At 41.8% G+C, this 17,488-nt stretch overlaps 1 protein-coding gene across 1 annotated transcript in view; it reads right to left on the reverse strand.

Annotated features, from left to right (window-relative positions):
- Nucleotides 1–17,488, reverse strand: part of LOC109872214 (beta-1,4-galactosyltransferase 2-like) — a 128,767-nt gene that overhangs the window by 100,714 nt on the left and 10,565 nt on the right. Inside the window, exon 2 of the mRNA XM_031807211.1 lies at nt 11,083–11,519. Within this exon, the coding sequence (XP_031663071.1) occupies nt 11,083–11,410 (328 nt within the window). The 5' untranslated portion in view covers nt 11,411–11,519. The remainder of the gene's footprint in view (nt 1–11,082; nt 11,520–17,488) is intronic.

Below are 17,488 nucleotides of genomic sequence, written 5' to 3' on the forward strand. Positions count from 1 at the left end.
TTGCACAAGACAGGCAGAGAGATGAGCACAATGAAAAAGAGGATACAAACTAATTGACAACCATTAGAAAAATGGAAATGACTTGAATTGCTACATTTAAATAATTTTTACATGTAAATTTTACATGTACATTGAAGTATTATTTGCAGTTGTCACGATGACAGTGAACACCCTGAAGCACTGATGAATGGTCTCTGTTATCACATGATTAACAGGCCTACAGTGTGCAGTAGGATGCATTGATCAGCTGATTGAAAGATAAAAAGATAAACGGTCCATTGGTTATTATAGTTATCGTCATAGTTATCCTTGGTGTGGATGGACCTTAAACCTGACCTTTTCAGCTGTTAAATATCAGTCTGCAGTGTCCCTTCATTCTGAGGCGGAATGTCACTCAAACAATTCTTCATTTCATTTTATGCTAATATATTTTAAAAAACAAAAACTTTAATTGAGGTTTCTTTAGCTATATGCCTGACTAGCAGTTCCAAAGTCTAACGGGATTGTTTCATTGGAAAGGGAATATCTGCTGTCACATGATGGGAAAAGAAACGGATTATTACTGTATGTCTTTCCTCTTGTCTCGTAAAGCCATCTTGTTTTGACATTGAGGACATTTTACATTGAGGATACAGTGATATTACATCTTATTTGACTTTCACAACCTTCTTTCCAGCTACCTTGCCAGTTTGTCTGCTTGTTGAAACTACACTAATCAGACAGTTGATGATAATTGATCAAAGCTGCCACTCTGTCAAACTGTGGCATGCTACAGCCAATTTGACTGACTTAGAATTATAGCTCTCAGCCAAATATAAAAACGTATATTTTACAACACTCTGCTGAAGCAATACTGCAAATGAGTCATGAGAGGTAGGGGAGGGTAGATATTGCTATACTTGATCGAGGATATATACAATATGAAACTATATCTATATTCTCAAACCAAAAATATCCACATAGGAATCCTTGGTCATAAATTAACAAAATAAATTGATCATGGTCGCAATAATGGCAAGCTAACATAATGTGAACTTCTAAAATGTCAAAGCACAGCAACATCAAACTATAATGCATCATACCATCTGTACAGTGCCAGCCAAATCACTCATACTATTATTTATAGTTCATGACCATCCAGCTAAGCTTATTGTATTAACAGGTCCAGGGTTAATCCAATAGGGCTGTCTCAAATCCTCTGATCTTTTTCATGTGCAATGTACGTACGTACAGGTTAAAACTGTCATTCTGCATACCTCAACATGCATTAGAGACAGTATATCAGAAATAAATAGATCAATTATAAAGCCAAGCCATGTCTCTACAATTCCTCTTTTTGAGGACAATACACATGCAATATGGTATTCTATAGGAAGTTATGCAAGCAGCAAGATGAACATCCACAACATCACACCTGCCCTGACCCACCTGCGCACACCCCCATATCCAGCGTCCCCATCACTCTCCGCCACATGGCCTGAAGCTGCACCATTTTTTTTCTCTCAGTCGCCCACACACACTATCAACCTTTAGATAATAAATAATTGTATCTCTTCATTGTGTTACCAATGGAGGATTGGTTGATTTCCAGTTTTTAAGTATAGGATTTTTCAAGATGATTGACGAGAAAAGTATCATCCAACCCATCGGGTATCTCACTACACCCCCATATGCAAGTCTTCAAATATGCAGACAGGCAGATTAAAAGTACATTTACAGTGTAATATTTCTGACAGCGAACTTTCTTATTCTGACCTTAACTTTTGGACTTTATAGCATTCCCAGAAGACATTGATTAGTGAATCATTGTTAGTTTTACACATAAGACATGACTCTGCCGTTGTGCTGTAGAATGTGTAATAAATTATATACATTAGTTTATACTGGGTTAAGCGTATATTTTTGTTAAATGTAATTTCGTTAGTTACATTTCAACATTCCCCCCATTGTGCCAATATATACTGAACAAAAATATAAACGCAACATCCAACAATTTCAAAGATTTGTTACAGTTCATGTAAGGAAATCAGTCAATTGAAATAAATTCATTTGGCCAGAATCTATGGATTTCACATGACTGGGCAGGGATGCAGCCATGGGTGGGCCTTGGAGGGCATAGGCCCACCCACTGGGGAGCCAGGCCCAGTCAATCAGAATGAGTTTTCCCCCACAAAAGTATATGTTCTTTTAAAGTTTTCGTTCCAGCTGTTTCAATTTTTTTTGAAGAGATTGTCAGTTGGATAGGCTATCCGCAAGGTTTTTAAAATATTTTCTATCATATGAATATCCTTTTCTGACTCAAATATGATTCCCTTAAAATGTATCTGATGTCCATGAGATTTAATATCGAACTTTCTTGATATGAAACTTTTAAGTTGCATTTATATGAAAATATCTACATTGGTCAGTCCAAAATAGATTTTTAATTCTGCCATGGAAATAAATGTATTTCCTATTAACAAGTCATTTATGTGGACCAATTTCTTGGTGAATTCTGAAAAGCTATCTAAGGATACTTTCATAGGGTTATGTTTTTAGGGAGTAATATTGGTTCTTGTAGAATACATTTCATTTTCTTCCTTATTGTCATTGTGTTCTTAACTATGAAGTTGTACATATTCTTAGCTTTATCCTTTGAAAATAGACACATAAAAAGATTCTGAGGATGAGCATGTGCTTCATCAATATGTACCCATTGTTCCTCTTTAGTTCATTTAACTATATTTCACAAGTAAAAGCCTTGGGTGGCGAGTTGATACCATTTCATGTCTGGAAGTTTAAAACCATCCTCAGACTAAGGAAGATGTATAACGTTCCTTTTATCCCAGGATGGTAAGAGCAGCAAAGATACTCTATGTGGAGACCTTTGTAACCTTTGTTAAAATGTTGTAACCAATCCAATTGTCTGGCTTTCCCTTCTGTTGCTGTGGCTTGGCGAAAGAGCGACGATGAGAGAGACTAAAACAATTCTGTAGCCTTGCAGATGACAATGTCATGCCTCTGTTTTGTCATGGATCATTTAGAGAGCAAGCGGTTCAACTAGTTAGGCCAGGCACATCTTAATGGTTTCCTGGGAGTGGAGGAGGAACGGAGGGGGTGGAAGCTATTTTCAATCCCCCTAAGACACACAAACCCGGAGCCTTGCTTTGGTGTTCATTGATTCTGTATCCACTATTTTCCACGAGACACTGACCTGATGCGACAATCTTAATACCGACGCCCCATTAAATATCTGGATACATATATTTACTGAATCCTTGGCTGTGATAGGATGAGGATAGGAAACCATCTCATGTATATGCAGTTAAAGCACCTGCTATGCTGTTATGGTGTCCAGAGCACATTAGTGTCATTGTCAGGGTCATTGTGGATGTCTCGCTGGGTAATTGACAGTCACAGTATTATTGAACACATTGCAGTTTGTGGAGACAATAAACTGTTCACGTTTCAGAGCTCAGTAGTTTTCTTTTACAGTACATATGTCATAACCCGCTTCCGAATTCACCTTCTGGGCTGAGATCGATGATGGTCTAAGTTTGCTCCAGGAAGCCCTTACAAACCGGTACAGTATTTACTCATACGGAATGTGAATAGATGGAACAAATGAATAGATGAAACATTGACTTCTGGTGGAACTCATAACAGCCCCATACCTCAACTATTCTCTGTTCTAGGATGAGAGGGCAAACTAAACGGAGACCACACTCCTAAAAACAGTGTTCTTTCTAGCCACCCAGAACATACTTGTTCTTGTTCTTAACAAAACCATGCATCCCCCTTTTCAAAATTACCATATTAAACTTATATGAGGGTGCGCATGAAATATACTGCATCATGAACTGAATATTCACTGAGCATTCAGAAGGTAGCATGCGGGAGAATGGGGGGTTAAGGGGTAGAAGGTGAAAGACTGGGGGGGTTGAGGGGTAGAAGGTGGGAGGCTGGGGGGTTAAGGGGTGGAAGGTAGCAGGTGGGAGGCTGAGGGCTTTAGTGATGATGCTCAGCAGCTATTTATACCTTCCTTCCTTATTGAGAGAAGTCCTCTTCCTCAGAACTACCCTGCCCTACCCCAGCCCCAGACAGGGAAACACATAAATAAATGCAAAACCCCAGTGTCACACCACCATTATTACGGGAAAAGACTCAAATTAAAACAGTGGGGGGAAAGAGGATGAAAGAGGCAGGAGAAGTTTGAGAATGAATAAGTAAAGAGTTCTCCTCTTCCTGTCTGAAGCGCAAAGGAGCAGTGCATACAGCAGACAGTCACTTACCGTACACTGTACTTTACTGTGACGGGAGGTACCATCACTAATGGGGTCACTATAACCTATACTGAGAGCTTTAGTGGTGAATCTACTGTATGAGCTTGATATGCTGGATATGGTGCCATGCACTGAACCCCAAAGTAATGCAGTATGCCAACTTTTGGCCTGGAAGCTAAATTCCAATGTAAAAGCCTTAAAGATTTGAAAACCACCACTGTGTAAGCACAGAAAAAGTCCATTATTTTATTTGGATTTGATGGAAGCAGGTAGACATTCCGGTACAACGGTGTCCTTTCTCAAAGCAGTGTAATAGCTTCGTTCAACTGACTTCCCAGTAGATATAGGCTATATGTCATCCCCAGACCTGGTAATTACTGCATGTGCTAAGCAAACAGCCATCCATAGCATCAACTTTACCCTCTCTCTCTCTCTGAGCTGTGCTCATCCTTTTAGAAAGCAACACTTCCACAGCAGTGTGATCCCACGAGGAGAAATCCAAATGAAAAGCCAGGGAAAAGGACTAGAGCTGTCTCCTCTATTGGGGCGAAGTGACGACCCAGCAGCATTCTACATTAAGGTTGGTCCAGCGCCCAGTGGCACTAAGACTGGTCTTAGTATTAGTACAGCAGGGAAGTATGACCTCTTTCTACACAGATCAGTGGTTCTGAGCTTCTGAAGACAGGAGGAGCAGACCAAGTTATGACAATAACCTCAGCACAAAGGCTCATTGAGGATACTGTAGGTGTGTGTTCCAAGTTCAGTTTTTAACCTAAAGTAGACAACTCACTCTTTCCCATCTATTCCAAACCATGTCAACATATGAGTTAAGGAGTTTTGACGGCATTATCGGGAAAAAAATATACATTAATCAACCTATGGGTTGGACACCAACCCTAACATGGGCTAAACACCAGCACTGCACTGAGTGGGTACTATTCCAGTAATCATAAAACACTGCTCTCTCTACAACTCTGTGGTCCAAATATTCCAATATACTGCCACCATGACAGATATTTCCTTCCTCATGGAGAAGAGACGTTTTGCCATTACAATTTCTTAATTTGGTCGTTAGGGGTTGTGGAGATTGCAGACCCGTATTGACAGCTGACTTACTGCCATTAATTCCTCCTCGCCCACGAGAGAGAGAGAGAGAGAGAGATATAAGAGCGTGAGAGAGAGAGAGAGAGAGAGAGAGAGAGAGAGAGAGAGAGAGAGAGAGAGAGAAATAAGAGTGTGAGAGTCAGGGAGAGAGAAGACAGGAGAAAGAGGAGAAAGAGAAGGCTGAGATGGGGGAGGGGGTGGGCGTCCATTCCAAAACAAGTAGCACCTGTCAGCTGGGTTGGGAGGCTGGAGTCTCCCATATCTCCCCTGGCCAAGGCTTCCTCTCCCTGGGGCCTCCATCCCTACCTCTACCCTCAACCACCATCTATCTATATGCACCAGGCTGTGACTAAAACAGAGGTATTCTGCACCCAGGCACCTACTCCGCTGAGAGGAGAGGCAGGGCAGGGAGGCAGCTAGCTAGCTGGGCTGGCCATGATGCACAACACCATGCAGCCTCCTCTCACTCCATGCTAGGGAAAGAGCAGGCAGTCACAACATTATATCAAATCTAATTCAATAGAAATAGTCAAATTAGAGGCCTGGTAATACAATGCATGATGTACACTATGAATAGTTGATTCAAATTAATCTGGCTAATGAACCCTTATTCTGATTTGGGAAATGGTTGACAACAACACATTCTTTCTCCATCCAAAAATGTAGGCTATCAACTGGACTTGTAAAAATAAACATATTTATTCATTTGAAATGGTTGGTGTAATTACCATAATTAGCATAAACAGTAATAATTTCTGTATTCAGGCCCAAACTATAGATCCATGATACTTGGTCAACAGAAGCATCCGGTATCAAAGTGTGAGAACACTTTCCGAATATGCTGAGCTCAGCAAGAACACAGTTCAGCCACAACTTGATAAGCCAATCATCTTGTTCATTTTTTCCACTTTGAGCCTGTCATAGTGGGGTCATTAAAACAAACCACCCAGACAACAGTAGATAAGCTACTTAAGCCTAACTACTGCAGTTTCTCCAGGCAGACATTTCTGTAGGAAAGTGATTATCTGAGAGAAGCTGAGGTAAACCGACAAGAACAACACAACACAGCTCGAAGCTTGCATCTATCTAGATGGACATAACATGAGGTAACGAATGAAAGTCAACGTTGGAGCTCTCTTCTTTGACATACATATGGATTGCGGTTAAGCCCATGCTTTGTAACAGGCTTTAGAGCAAGTCCATCAACCACTCATTGAGGTCGGGTGGGAGGGGGTGTGTGCGTGCTTGTCTGAGGAGTGAATGGCAACCCCTCAGAAGTGCTGATGTGGCTCCCAAAGACATCTCAGTCAACAACACGAAAACTCAGTGGAAACCTCAACCCAAATAAATAATAGGGATGCACATGAGATAAAAAGTTGGTTCCCCACAACTCCCTCTCCAGCTCTACTTAAAACTCATTAGCAGGAGCTGCGTGGCAAAGGCCTGGTGCTCACATGCATATACTGTATGATTGCATAATTAACAGGAAAGGCCTCACAATGACATTGTAGTGAATATGAAGGAATTATTCCTAAGGTAACTAGTATTGCAATAGCTTTAAATTAAGTCTGCTGGAAGCCTGAAAGCATAGGAATAACTCAAACGCCACACAACTATATCTTAGTTGACTGTGTTTTCCTGCATTTGAAAGAATACTGTTGTGTTTGTCAGTTATACTTTTATTTGGACTACAGGTGTTTCTTTAGATGAACTATTACAGGGGAGAGTGCTGATGTGAAACCCATTGTATGTTTCACCCGGGTGGGACAGAAAATCCTACAGAAACACTAGCTTTTACAGTAATTGGAGAAAACATTCCATCCACCACGTTTTAGAATGGAAAGTGGTTGCCAGAGAGAGTCTGCTGCTCGAAGACATGCAGGTCTTCTATTCATCTATTTTCAGATTACTACACACTATACTAATTAGAGTAATTAACTGTTACCAAATCCACTTTTTCAGATTGAATAATGATTATGAGCTGTAATTAGTTTGCTGGCCTGGTTAAAGCCACAGTAGGACAATGTAAAAAGTATGACTATCACAGATGCAGGTTTGATCCCAGGCTGTGTCACAGTCGGCCGTGACCGGGAGACCCATGAGGAGGCGCACAATTGGCCCAGAGTCATCCGGGTTAGGGGAGGGTTCGGCCGGACGGAATTTACTTGTCCCATCGTGTTCTAGCGACTCCTTGTGGCGGCCGGGAGCCTACAAGCTGACCTCCGTCGCCAGCTGGATGGTGTTTCCTCTGACACATTGGTGCGGCTGGCTTCCGGGTTAAGCAAGCAGTGTGTCAAGAAGCAGTGCATCTTGGGAGTGTCATGTTTCGGAGGACGCATGGCTCTCGACCTTCGCCTCATCCGAGTCTGTAGGGGAGTTGCAGGGATGGGACAAGACTGTAACTACCAATTGGAGAGAAAATGGGGTAAAAGTACAAAGAAATTAAACACATAAATACAAAATTAAACATGACTATTGCCCTGTAGCACTCACATCTGTAGCCATGAAATTCTTTAAAAGGCTGGTCATGGCTCACATCAACAACGTCATCCCAGAAACCCTGGATCCACTCCAATTTGCATACTGCCCCAACAGATCCACAGATGACACAATCACTATTGCACTCCACACTGCCCTTTCCCACCTGGACAAAAGGAACACCTACGTGAGAATTAGGGCTGACCCCATTTAGTCGACTGGTCAATTGTTTGGTCGATAGTTTGTTGGTTGACCAAGATTTCAAGTCGATCAGTAGCAAAAATACATTTAAAATGAATGGTGTACAAGACACCTGTCTGATTCGCGCCTGTCTGAGTGGACTAATCCATTATGGAGGCTGTGGGGATGGCACAGTCCATCAGTCTGTGCTACTGAAATGATATATGGTTATATTACGTAAGAACAAAGGTGCAACACTAATAAAAATAATATTACTTTATAACAAATGCATTTTCTCCTGCGTTGGATAGTGCTTGCTGTCCGGGGTTCTGAAACACATTGCGCTGTTGACTTGGCACCTTTTCCTAGACCATGTTGCTATGTGCATATTAGCAAAGTTATCCAACATATTGGTGTTCTGAACAATGGAGGAGGCAGCAGCCCTTGCCTTAATTGACAAAGAAAAGTGAGGAGAGAAGAAATTCCAACTTAATTAGGTCTATAATCAATAGCCTAAGTGTGAAATGAGCCTGTCTTTATAAATCATCCATGTACAGTACATGTATACTGTATCTACAGAAATACGACAGATCTTGCTTTTGTTGCCTCTTTGAGTGTTTGTTTAATAGCCTACTGGTTCCATGAGCACCAAGCCTCACACAAACACAACATGTCGAATAAACAATTTCACAAATTCAACAGTTTTTTTAATCTTTTCTATGCTGTAATAAAGGCTTTACACTCTTTTTTTTTCATTAGAACAGCCTCTCTGGTATTATAAAAAATTTATTTAGTGTTGTTTACACTGTTCCAAATTGTCTGAAAAATAATATTTATAATAATAATAACAGCACTGTTCCCCGGGCGCCAAAGACGTGGATGTAGATTATAGCAGGCCCACGCACCTCTCTGATTCAGAGGGCTTGGGTTAAATGCGGAAGACACATTTCAGTTGAATGCATTCAGTTGTACAACTGACTAGGTATCCCCCTTTCCCTTCCCTTAGTAACAACAACCCTCCCTTTTTCCTGATGTTCTTATTGTTCTTATTACTATTATAATTATGATCATCATTATAATAAGTTTCATGATCATAATAATAAGTAATGTAATTATCATTAGTAGGCTTAGTACAGCAGCTTTGGGTCCCGTGTGGCTCAATTCGCAGAGCATGGCGCTGGGAAAGCCAAAGTTGTGAGTCCCACTGGGGACCAGTTTGAAAACTTATGAAAAAATGTATGCAATCACTACTGTAAATCGCTGTGGACTAATGACTAAAATGTAAATGTTGTATAACCACAATCGAGCTGTAGGCCTAAGAGCAGTTCTTCGGGCTCCCCCTAGTCATTTGAGTGTCTTAATTATTTCATCAAACAGTGCGCTTAAAGCATCAGACAAGCTCAGTGCATATAGTCGATTTGAGTAATACACAAAATGTTGACCAATAAATTGGTCAAAGGTCAGACAACTTCGGGGGACAGCCCTAGTGAGAATGCTGTTCATTGACTACAGCTCAGCATTTAACACCATAGTGCCCTCCAAGCCCATCACTAAGCTAAGGACCGTGGGACTGAACACCTCCCTATGCAACTGGATCCCTCAACACGGGGGCCATTCAGGGGTGCGTGCTTAGTCCCATCGTGTACTCCCTGTTCACGCACGACTCCAACACCATCCTTAAGTTTTCCAGTGACATGGCGGTAGTAGGCCTGATCACAGACGACAATGAGACAGCCTATAGGGAGTTGGTCAGAGACTCAACAACCTCTCCCTCAACGTGAGCAAGACAAAGGAGCTGATCGCGGACTACAGGAAAAAGAGGGCCGAGCATGCCCCCATTCACATCAACAGGGATGTAGTGGAGCGGGTCGAGAGCTTCACAGTTGTGAAAAGGGCACGATAACGCGTATTCCCCTTCAGGAGGCTGAAAAGATTTGGCGCGGGACCTCAAATCCTCAAAAAGTTATACAACTGCACCATCGAGAGCATCCTGACTGGTTGCATCACCGCTTGGTTTAATAAGTTCTCGGAATCAGACTGCAAGGCTCTACAGAGGATAGTGCATACGGCCCAGTACATCACTTGGGCCAAGCTTCCTCCCATCCAGGACCTCTATACCAGGCGGTGTCAGAGGAAGGCCCTAACAACTGTCAAAGGCTCCAGCCACCAAAGTCATAGACTGTTCTCTCTGCTACTGCACAGCAAGCGGTAGCGGAGTGCCAAGTCTGGGACCAAAAGGCTCCTGAACAGATTCTACCCCCAACCCATAACACTGCTGAACAGTTCATCATATGGCTACCTGAACTATTTGCATTGGCCCCCTTATTTTATTTAGATATTTTTTTTTTTAAATCACTGACTCTCTTGCATAGGCTCGATGTACATTCACTGGACTCTAACTACACACTCACACATACTACACTGACACTTCAACACACACACACATGCATTATGACGCCACACACACACATAAACATACATTCACATTCCTTCACACTCTTCACATACGCTGCTGCTACTCTCTGTTTGTTATCTATGCATAGTCACTTTACCCCTACCTACATGCACGTATTACCTCAATTACCTCGACTAACCCGTACCCCTGCACATTGACTCTGTACCGGTACCTCATGTATATAGCCTCGTTATTGTTATTTTATTGTGTTACTATTTTTCCTTTAGCAAATTTGTCTTACTTTATTTAAACTCTGCATGTTGGTTAAGGGTTCGCAAGTAAGCATTTCACGGTAAGGTCCATACCAGTTGTATTCGGCACATGTGACAAATACCATTGTATTATATTTGATACTGGTACCCCGTGTATACATCCAAGTTATTGTTACTCATTGTGTATTTATTATTACTTCTATTATTTCTCCATTTTCTTTCTCTCTGCATTGTAAGTTAGTAAGAACTTCACTGTTAGTCTACACCTGTTGTTCATTAAGCATTTAACACATCAAATTTGAATTGATTTGAGTATGGTTTGGGTCGGCACCCTAATGTGAAAAATGTACTACTTCATTAGTCATTAGTGTAAAGGGGGATCATCACCTACCCAGACCAGGTGGTATCTCCGGGCATGGTGGTATAGGTTTGGTAGTTGGTGGCGTGTGATTTCCCTCAGGTCGTACGCTGGGCAGCAGCTGGTCTGCAGTGGCCAGGTAGCTGGCGAAGGTGGCGTTGGGCCGGCTGAGGTTGTAGTAGTAGTGGTGTCCACTGCGGCTGGCGTTGCGGCCGTTGTTGAAGCGGCTGAAGATCTGGTCGAAGCGCTGGCTGTAGACGTCGAAGTAGAGGATCATCATGATGACAAAGTGCACCAGGCAGAGCAGCAGGACAGCCTTGCAGATGCGCTCCAGGGTCCGGCCTAACATCAGCCGAGTCATGGTTGAGCCTGCCGCCCCTGCCGCACAGTCTAGGGCATCCGCTCGGTTGGTCACACCCCTGGGCCTGGGCTGGCCTGGACAAATGCTGCACGCTGCCTCACTCTATCACCTGTGGGAGGGCCAGGGAACAACATTACATTATGTTCACACTAAATTTATATTTTGTTGCCGTTTAAGTAAATTAGGCCCAACACAGGAAATGAGAAGCAAATCACAGTATCTGTATATGCCATGTACAGTGGGGCAAAAAAAGTATTTAGTCAGCCACCAATTGTGCAAGTTCTCCCACTTAAAAAGATGAGAGAGGCCTGTAATTTTCATCATTTGTACACTTCAACTATGACAGGCAAAATGAGAAGGAAAAAAATCCTGAAAATCACATTGTAGGATTTTTTATGAATTTATTTGCAAATTATGGTGGAAAATAAGTATTGACTAAATACTTTTGTGCCCCGCTGTACATGTTTCCAAGAAAATAAACATCAAGGAATAAACCAAAAGCAACCTACTCCACCCAACAATGTGATTTGAAAAACATTTATAATAAAATGGCTTGACTGGACTCTCTGTTCTCTCCCCTGGCAGAATCACAGGTGGAAACATCATGGGGGAAGCACCAGATATCAAAGATGACTGCCTGGCTCTAGCCTAGCAGATAGATTACCCAGGTGCAATGTGGAGGGAGGGCGGTGGGATGGAACGCCACTGTCAATGTCAGACCCAACTCTATCTCACCAGGCCGGGTGTCACTCATTGATTTTCTCACAGACAAGCACACAAAAACAATACAGTGGTGGTGTGTGTTTAATGAGTTTTTTTTAGATGGCGTATAGACGTAGGATCTTCATTTGATCACCCTGTTGTTGCAGAAAATGTCCTGCACGGCAGGAAAGCAAACTTGTTGTGTAATCGAGGTTTGAAAATGCTTCTAAAGTTTAATTTCCATTTGCCCTAATTTCCATTTGCCCCAACTAAAAACGTATCAACAAAATGTTTAATTCATTAAAATCCACACAATAATTCACATTTCCTGTTGCTGCAGGATTATTTTCCTGCTGTGAGAAACTGGTCAAATTAAGGTAGCCTACCTGTTAGGTCAGTAACCAAAAGGTCGCTAGTTTGAATTACCCAGCCAACAAGGTGAAAAATCTGCCAATATGCCCTTCGGAGCAAGGCACTAAACCTAATTGCTCCAGGGTCGCCATTGATAATGGCTGACCCTGGCCGTGACCCCAATCTCCGAAGGTGTCTCAGGGGAAGTTGGGATATACAAAAAAACACATTTCCATTTTACACATACGTATAATACACACTTGTGCATGTGTAAAACAGAACAAATCTAAGCACCTACCAAATTATTAATTATTTGACTGACCTGTGTAGTTCCAAGTTCTGTGGTAAACTGACTTGACAAAGAGCCTCTATTTCAGTTTGAATGGCAAATGCTGTTTCAAAGTGCAATAGTCCAGTACTAATACTAAAATATTCAGGACAATGACAAGGCTAGTTGGTGAAAGCTTTAGATGCCTTTTCATCTCTACATTAAGACTCAATTATGAAAGATACTGCACCACACGGTTAACCAGCATGATGTCAAAAACAGATTATAAACTGGGTGGTTCGAGCCGTGAATGCTGATTGGCTGACAGCCGTGGCATATCATACGTAAACCACGGGTATGACAAAACATGTATTTTTACTGTTCTAATTAAGTTGGTAACCAGTCCACAATAGCAATAAGGCACCTCAGGGGGTGTGGTATATGGCCATTATACCACGGCTAAGGGTTGTATCCAGGCACTCTGCGTTGTGTCGTGCTTAAGAACAGCCCTTAGCCGTGGTATATTGGCCATATACCACACCCCCTTCGGGCCTTATTGCTTAATTCGCCTTTTGAAAGCCCACACACTAGTTTATCAGTTTGCTCACTAACATTAAAGACAAGCCAACATAATGTACACAGTGGCCTATATGTGCAGTGCAAACCAGGCCTTAGCATTGGAGAATATCAACATGGGACCAAGATGCTTGTTTAGAAACGGCTGGTGTCTAGTGAATATTTAATTCCATATTGGACACTAAATCCCTTGGACACTAAACTTATCCCTTGGACACTAAATGGATGCTGAGAACTCTTTTAGATTAAACCGACACACCAATAAAGTAAAGTCCTGGAAATATGGTGGCAATAAATGTGTACAGCATGTATGTTCAAATTTTAATAGTGTGCTGGCTCTTGATGTGGCGCCCAGTTAATCTGTCGGTGCATAATTCATTATGGGCTAGTTAGTCTCTCTACCAGACCCGTCTCCCCTGTGACAGCTATATTAAGACTAAACTAAGCCATAAACAACACAATGATAATGGCCAGTATAAGTTGTATACTACTTTATTGGCATCGGCATATTTGGCAGCAAATTTTTAATCCCTCTCATTTTTGTTTGTGGTGTCACCTCCACTCTGCATACATTACTGTAATCAGTCACAGCTGTCTTAGGCCTATACAGTAATGACACAATGGATGTGTTTCAACTTTAGAACAGGGGTGGTTGATTTTGCAAAAAATATATATATATTATTTTGGCTTAAAAAAACACTACAGGCCACAGTTGAACGTCTAAAACTGTATAGAAACTATGTAGAAATGATAATGGTCCTATATATTTTTTAAATAACTGCCCTTTATCTGGCCCGCAAATTGATTTTGTTGAACAAATCAGTCAAAAGAAATCTGTGCAGCCCTACGTTGGACCCTTCATGGATGTGGAATTTCCCAATGTGGCCCTCGAGCCAAACATTTTGCCCAACCCTTCTTTAAAACAAGCCTTAACACAGAGCTAGAGCAGTAGCCCCAAATCATGACAACTTATTTGCCAATATTAGGTGAGTCATCACTTGCAGAGTTTCTTGCGATCCGTAAACCAAGGATTTAAACCAAGGATTTGTGGCTGACTTCTTAGTAAAGAGACATATAGATTAACAATACTCAGTGGTGACAATGTTTTATGTAACATTACATAATGATATAAAGCAAAGGCAAATCCTAAGCAGCAGAGAGACGGTTAAGTAGTAGATATTTAGAGTATAGCCTTTAAGCAGTAGATTCACTGTTTAATCGTTTTTGTCAACACAGCTGGGGAAATGCTGATGCTGAAAGAAGAACTAATAGATGAGTGACTATGTTATTTCTGTCTTTATATTATTTTTCAAATGGTAATGAGAGGTTGTCAGACAGAGAAATGTGTTACAGCATCCCTGCTGTGATTGAGATCTCCAAATGCTGCGTTTTAAAGGGGAAACACTTGGGTAGGACCCTAGACGAGCACTAGTTTCTCTTTGCTCTACTCTAAGGCCACGGGCCCTAGCGCAACCCACCAACCAGCCCTCATGGCCTCATCAAATATGCATTAGATATGCTACACTTGATAAAATTGGGCAAAACTGTAGCCTTCGAGCATTTCTAGCTTGACACCTCAATAACATACAAACCATGCAGTGCTAGTGTGTTTTACCAAATGTATAAATCTGTAACAATCAAACTAAAACTTAGGCTAATCATTCAAAAAAAGCTTTAACATTGTGTCATATGCCAGTTTCCAACAAACAAGTCCCCATGCATTTATGAGTTCCTGCTCTTCCCATGACCAGGTGAATCCAGGTAAAAGCTATCATCCCTTATTGATGTCTCTTGTTAAATCTACTTCAATCAGTGTAGATGAAGGGGAGGAGACAGGTTAAAGAAGGATTTTTACACCTTTAGACAATTGAGACAAGGATTATGCATGTGTGCCATTCAGAGGGTGAATGGGCAAGACAAAATATTTAAGTTCCTTTGAACGGGGTAGGGTAGTGTGGTTCCAGGCGCACCAGTTTGAGTCAAGAACTGGAACGCTGCTGGATTTCATGCTCAACATGTTCTCGTGTGTATCAAGAATGGTCCACCATCCAAAACACATCCAGCCAACTTGACACAACTGTGGAAAGCATTGTAGTCAACATGGGCCAGCATTCCTGTGGAACACTTTCGACACCTTGTAGAGTCCCTGCCCCAACGAATTGAGGCTGTTCTGAGGGCAAAAAGGTGGTGCAACTCAATATTAGGAAGGTGTCTGTAATGTTTGGTGTACTCAGTGTACATTATATGCTCAGTGAGGGGAAAGAAATGTATGGGTGGATTTACATCTTTCTGATGCAAACTGTAGGTCCCATGTTCTTCACAGAATCACATTTTACGTTGATAACAGTGCTGAGGTAAATTCTCTCACATGATCTGTGCAGTAAAATAGGGTGCACGAAATACAGTACCTTAGGAAAGCATTCAGGCCCCTTGACTTGTTCCACATTTTGTTACGTTGCGGCCGTATTCTGAAATTGATTAAATTGTTTAGTTTTTTCTCATAAATAAAAACCACGTTTTTAGAAATGCTTGAAAATGTATATAAAAAAGAAAATTGAATATCACCTTTACATAAGTATTCAGACCCTTTACTTAGTACTTTGTTGAAGCACCTTTGGCAGCGATTACAGCCTTGAGTCTTCTTGGGTATGACGCTACAAGCTTGGCACACCTGTATTTGGGGAGTTTCTCCCATTCTTCTCTGCAGAAGCTCTGCAGAACCCATCGGGTTGGATGGGGAGTGTTGCTGCACAGCTATTTTCAGGTCTCTCCAGAGATGTTCGATCGGGTTCAAGTCCGGGCTCTGGCTGGGCCACTCAAGGAAAGATCCCAAAGCCAATCCTGCATTGTCTTGACTGTGTGCTTACGGTTGTTGTCCTGTTGGAAGGTGAACTTTCGTCCCAGTCTGAGGTCATGAGCGCTCTGGAGCAGGTTTTCCTCAAGGATCTTTGCTCTGATCATCTTTGCCTCGATCCTGACTAACTTCCCAGTCCCTGCTGCTGAAAAACATCCCCACAGCATGATGCTGCCACCACCATGCTTCACAGTAGGGATGGTGCAAGGCGTGACACGTGGCATTCAGATCAAAGTGTTTAATATTGGTTTCATCAGACCAGATAATCTTGTTTCTCATGGTCTGAGAGTCTTTAGGTGCATTTTGTCAAACTCCAAGCAGGCTGTCATGTGTCTTTTACTGAGGAGAGGCTTCCGTCTTGGCCACTACCATAAAGGCCTGATTGGTGGTGTGCTGCAGAGACGGTTGTCCTTCTGGAAGGTTCTCCCATCTCAACAAAGGCACTCTGGAGCTCTTTCAGTATCACCATCAGGTTCTGGAGGTGACACTGACCAAGGCCCTTCGCCCCTGATTGCTCAGTTTGGCCGGGTGGCCAGTTCTAGGAAGCGTCTTGGTGGTTCCAAACGTCTTCCATTTAAGAATGTTAGAGGCCACTGTGTTCTTGGGGACCTTCAATACTGCAAAAATGTTTTGGTACCCTTACCCAGATCTGTGCCTCAACACAATCCTGTCTCTGAGCTCTACGGACAATTCCTTCGACCTCATGGCTTGGTTTTATCTTTGACATACACTGTCAACTGTGGGACCTTATATAGTCTGGCGTGTGTCTTTCCAAATCATGTCCAATCAATTGAATTTACCACAGGTGGACTCCAATCAAGTTGTAGAAACATCTCAAGGATGACCAATGGAAACAGGATGCACCTGAGCTCCATTTTGAGTATCATAGCAAAGGGTCTGAATAGTTATGTAAATAAGGTATTTCTGTTTTGTAGTTTAAGTACATTCGCAAAAATCTCTCACCTGTTTTCACTTTGTCATGATGGGTTGTTGTGTGTAGATTGCTGAGTTTTTTTTTTATTCAATCAATTTTAGAATAAGGCTGTAACGTAACAAAATGCAGAAAAAGTCAAGGGGTCTGAATACTTTCCGAAGGCACTGTATATGTGTCGTGTGACAATGACGACTGATTATCATGTTTATAGCATAGTGAAGACAGTTTTGTATTAATTACCATACACAATCATATCCGTAGTTTAGGGGAGGGGCTTTATCGGTTCTCGAATAAAGGCTGATTAAAGGCCCAGTGCATTAGTTTTGTGAAAAAAAGTTTTGTTTAAAAGATATATAATAATAATAAATATATAGAGTGGATTCGGAAAGTATT

This window comes from Oncorhynchus kisutch, linkage group LG27 (genome assembly GCF_002021735.2).
Source record: "Oncorhynchus kisutch isolate 150728-3 linkage group LG27, Okis_V2, whole genome shotgun sequence".
Classification (NCBI taxonomy): domain Eukaryota; kingdom Metazoa; phylum Chordata; class Actinopteri; order Salmoniformes; family Salmonidae; genus Oncorhynchus; species Oncorhynchus kisutch.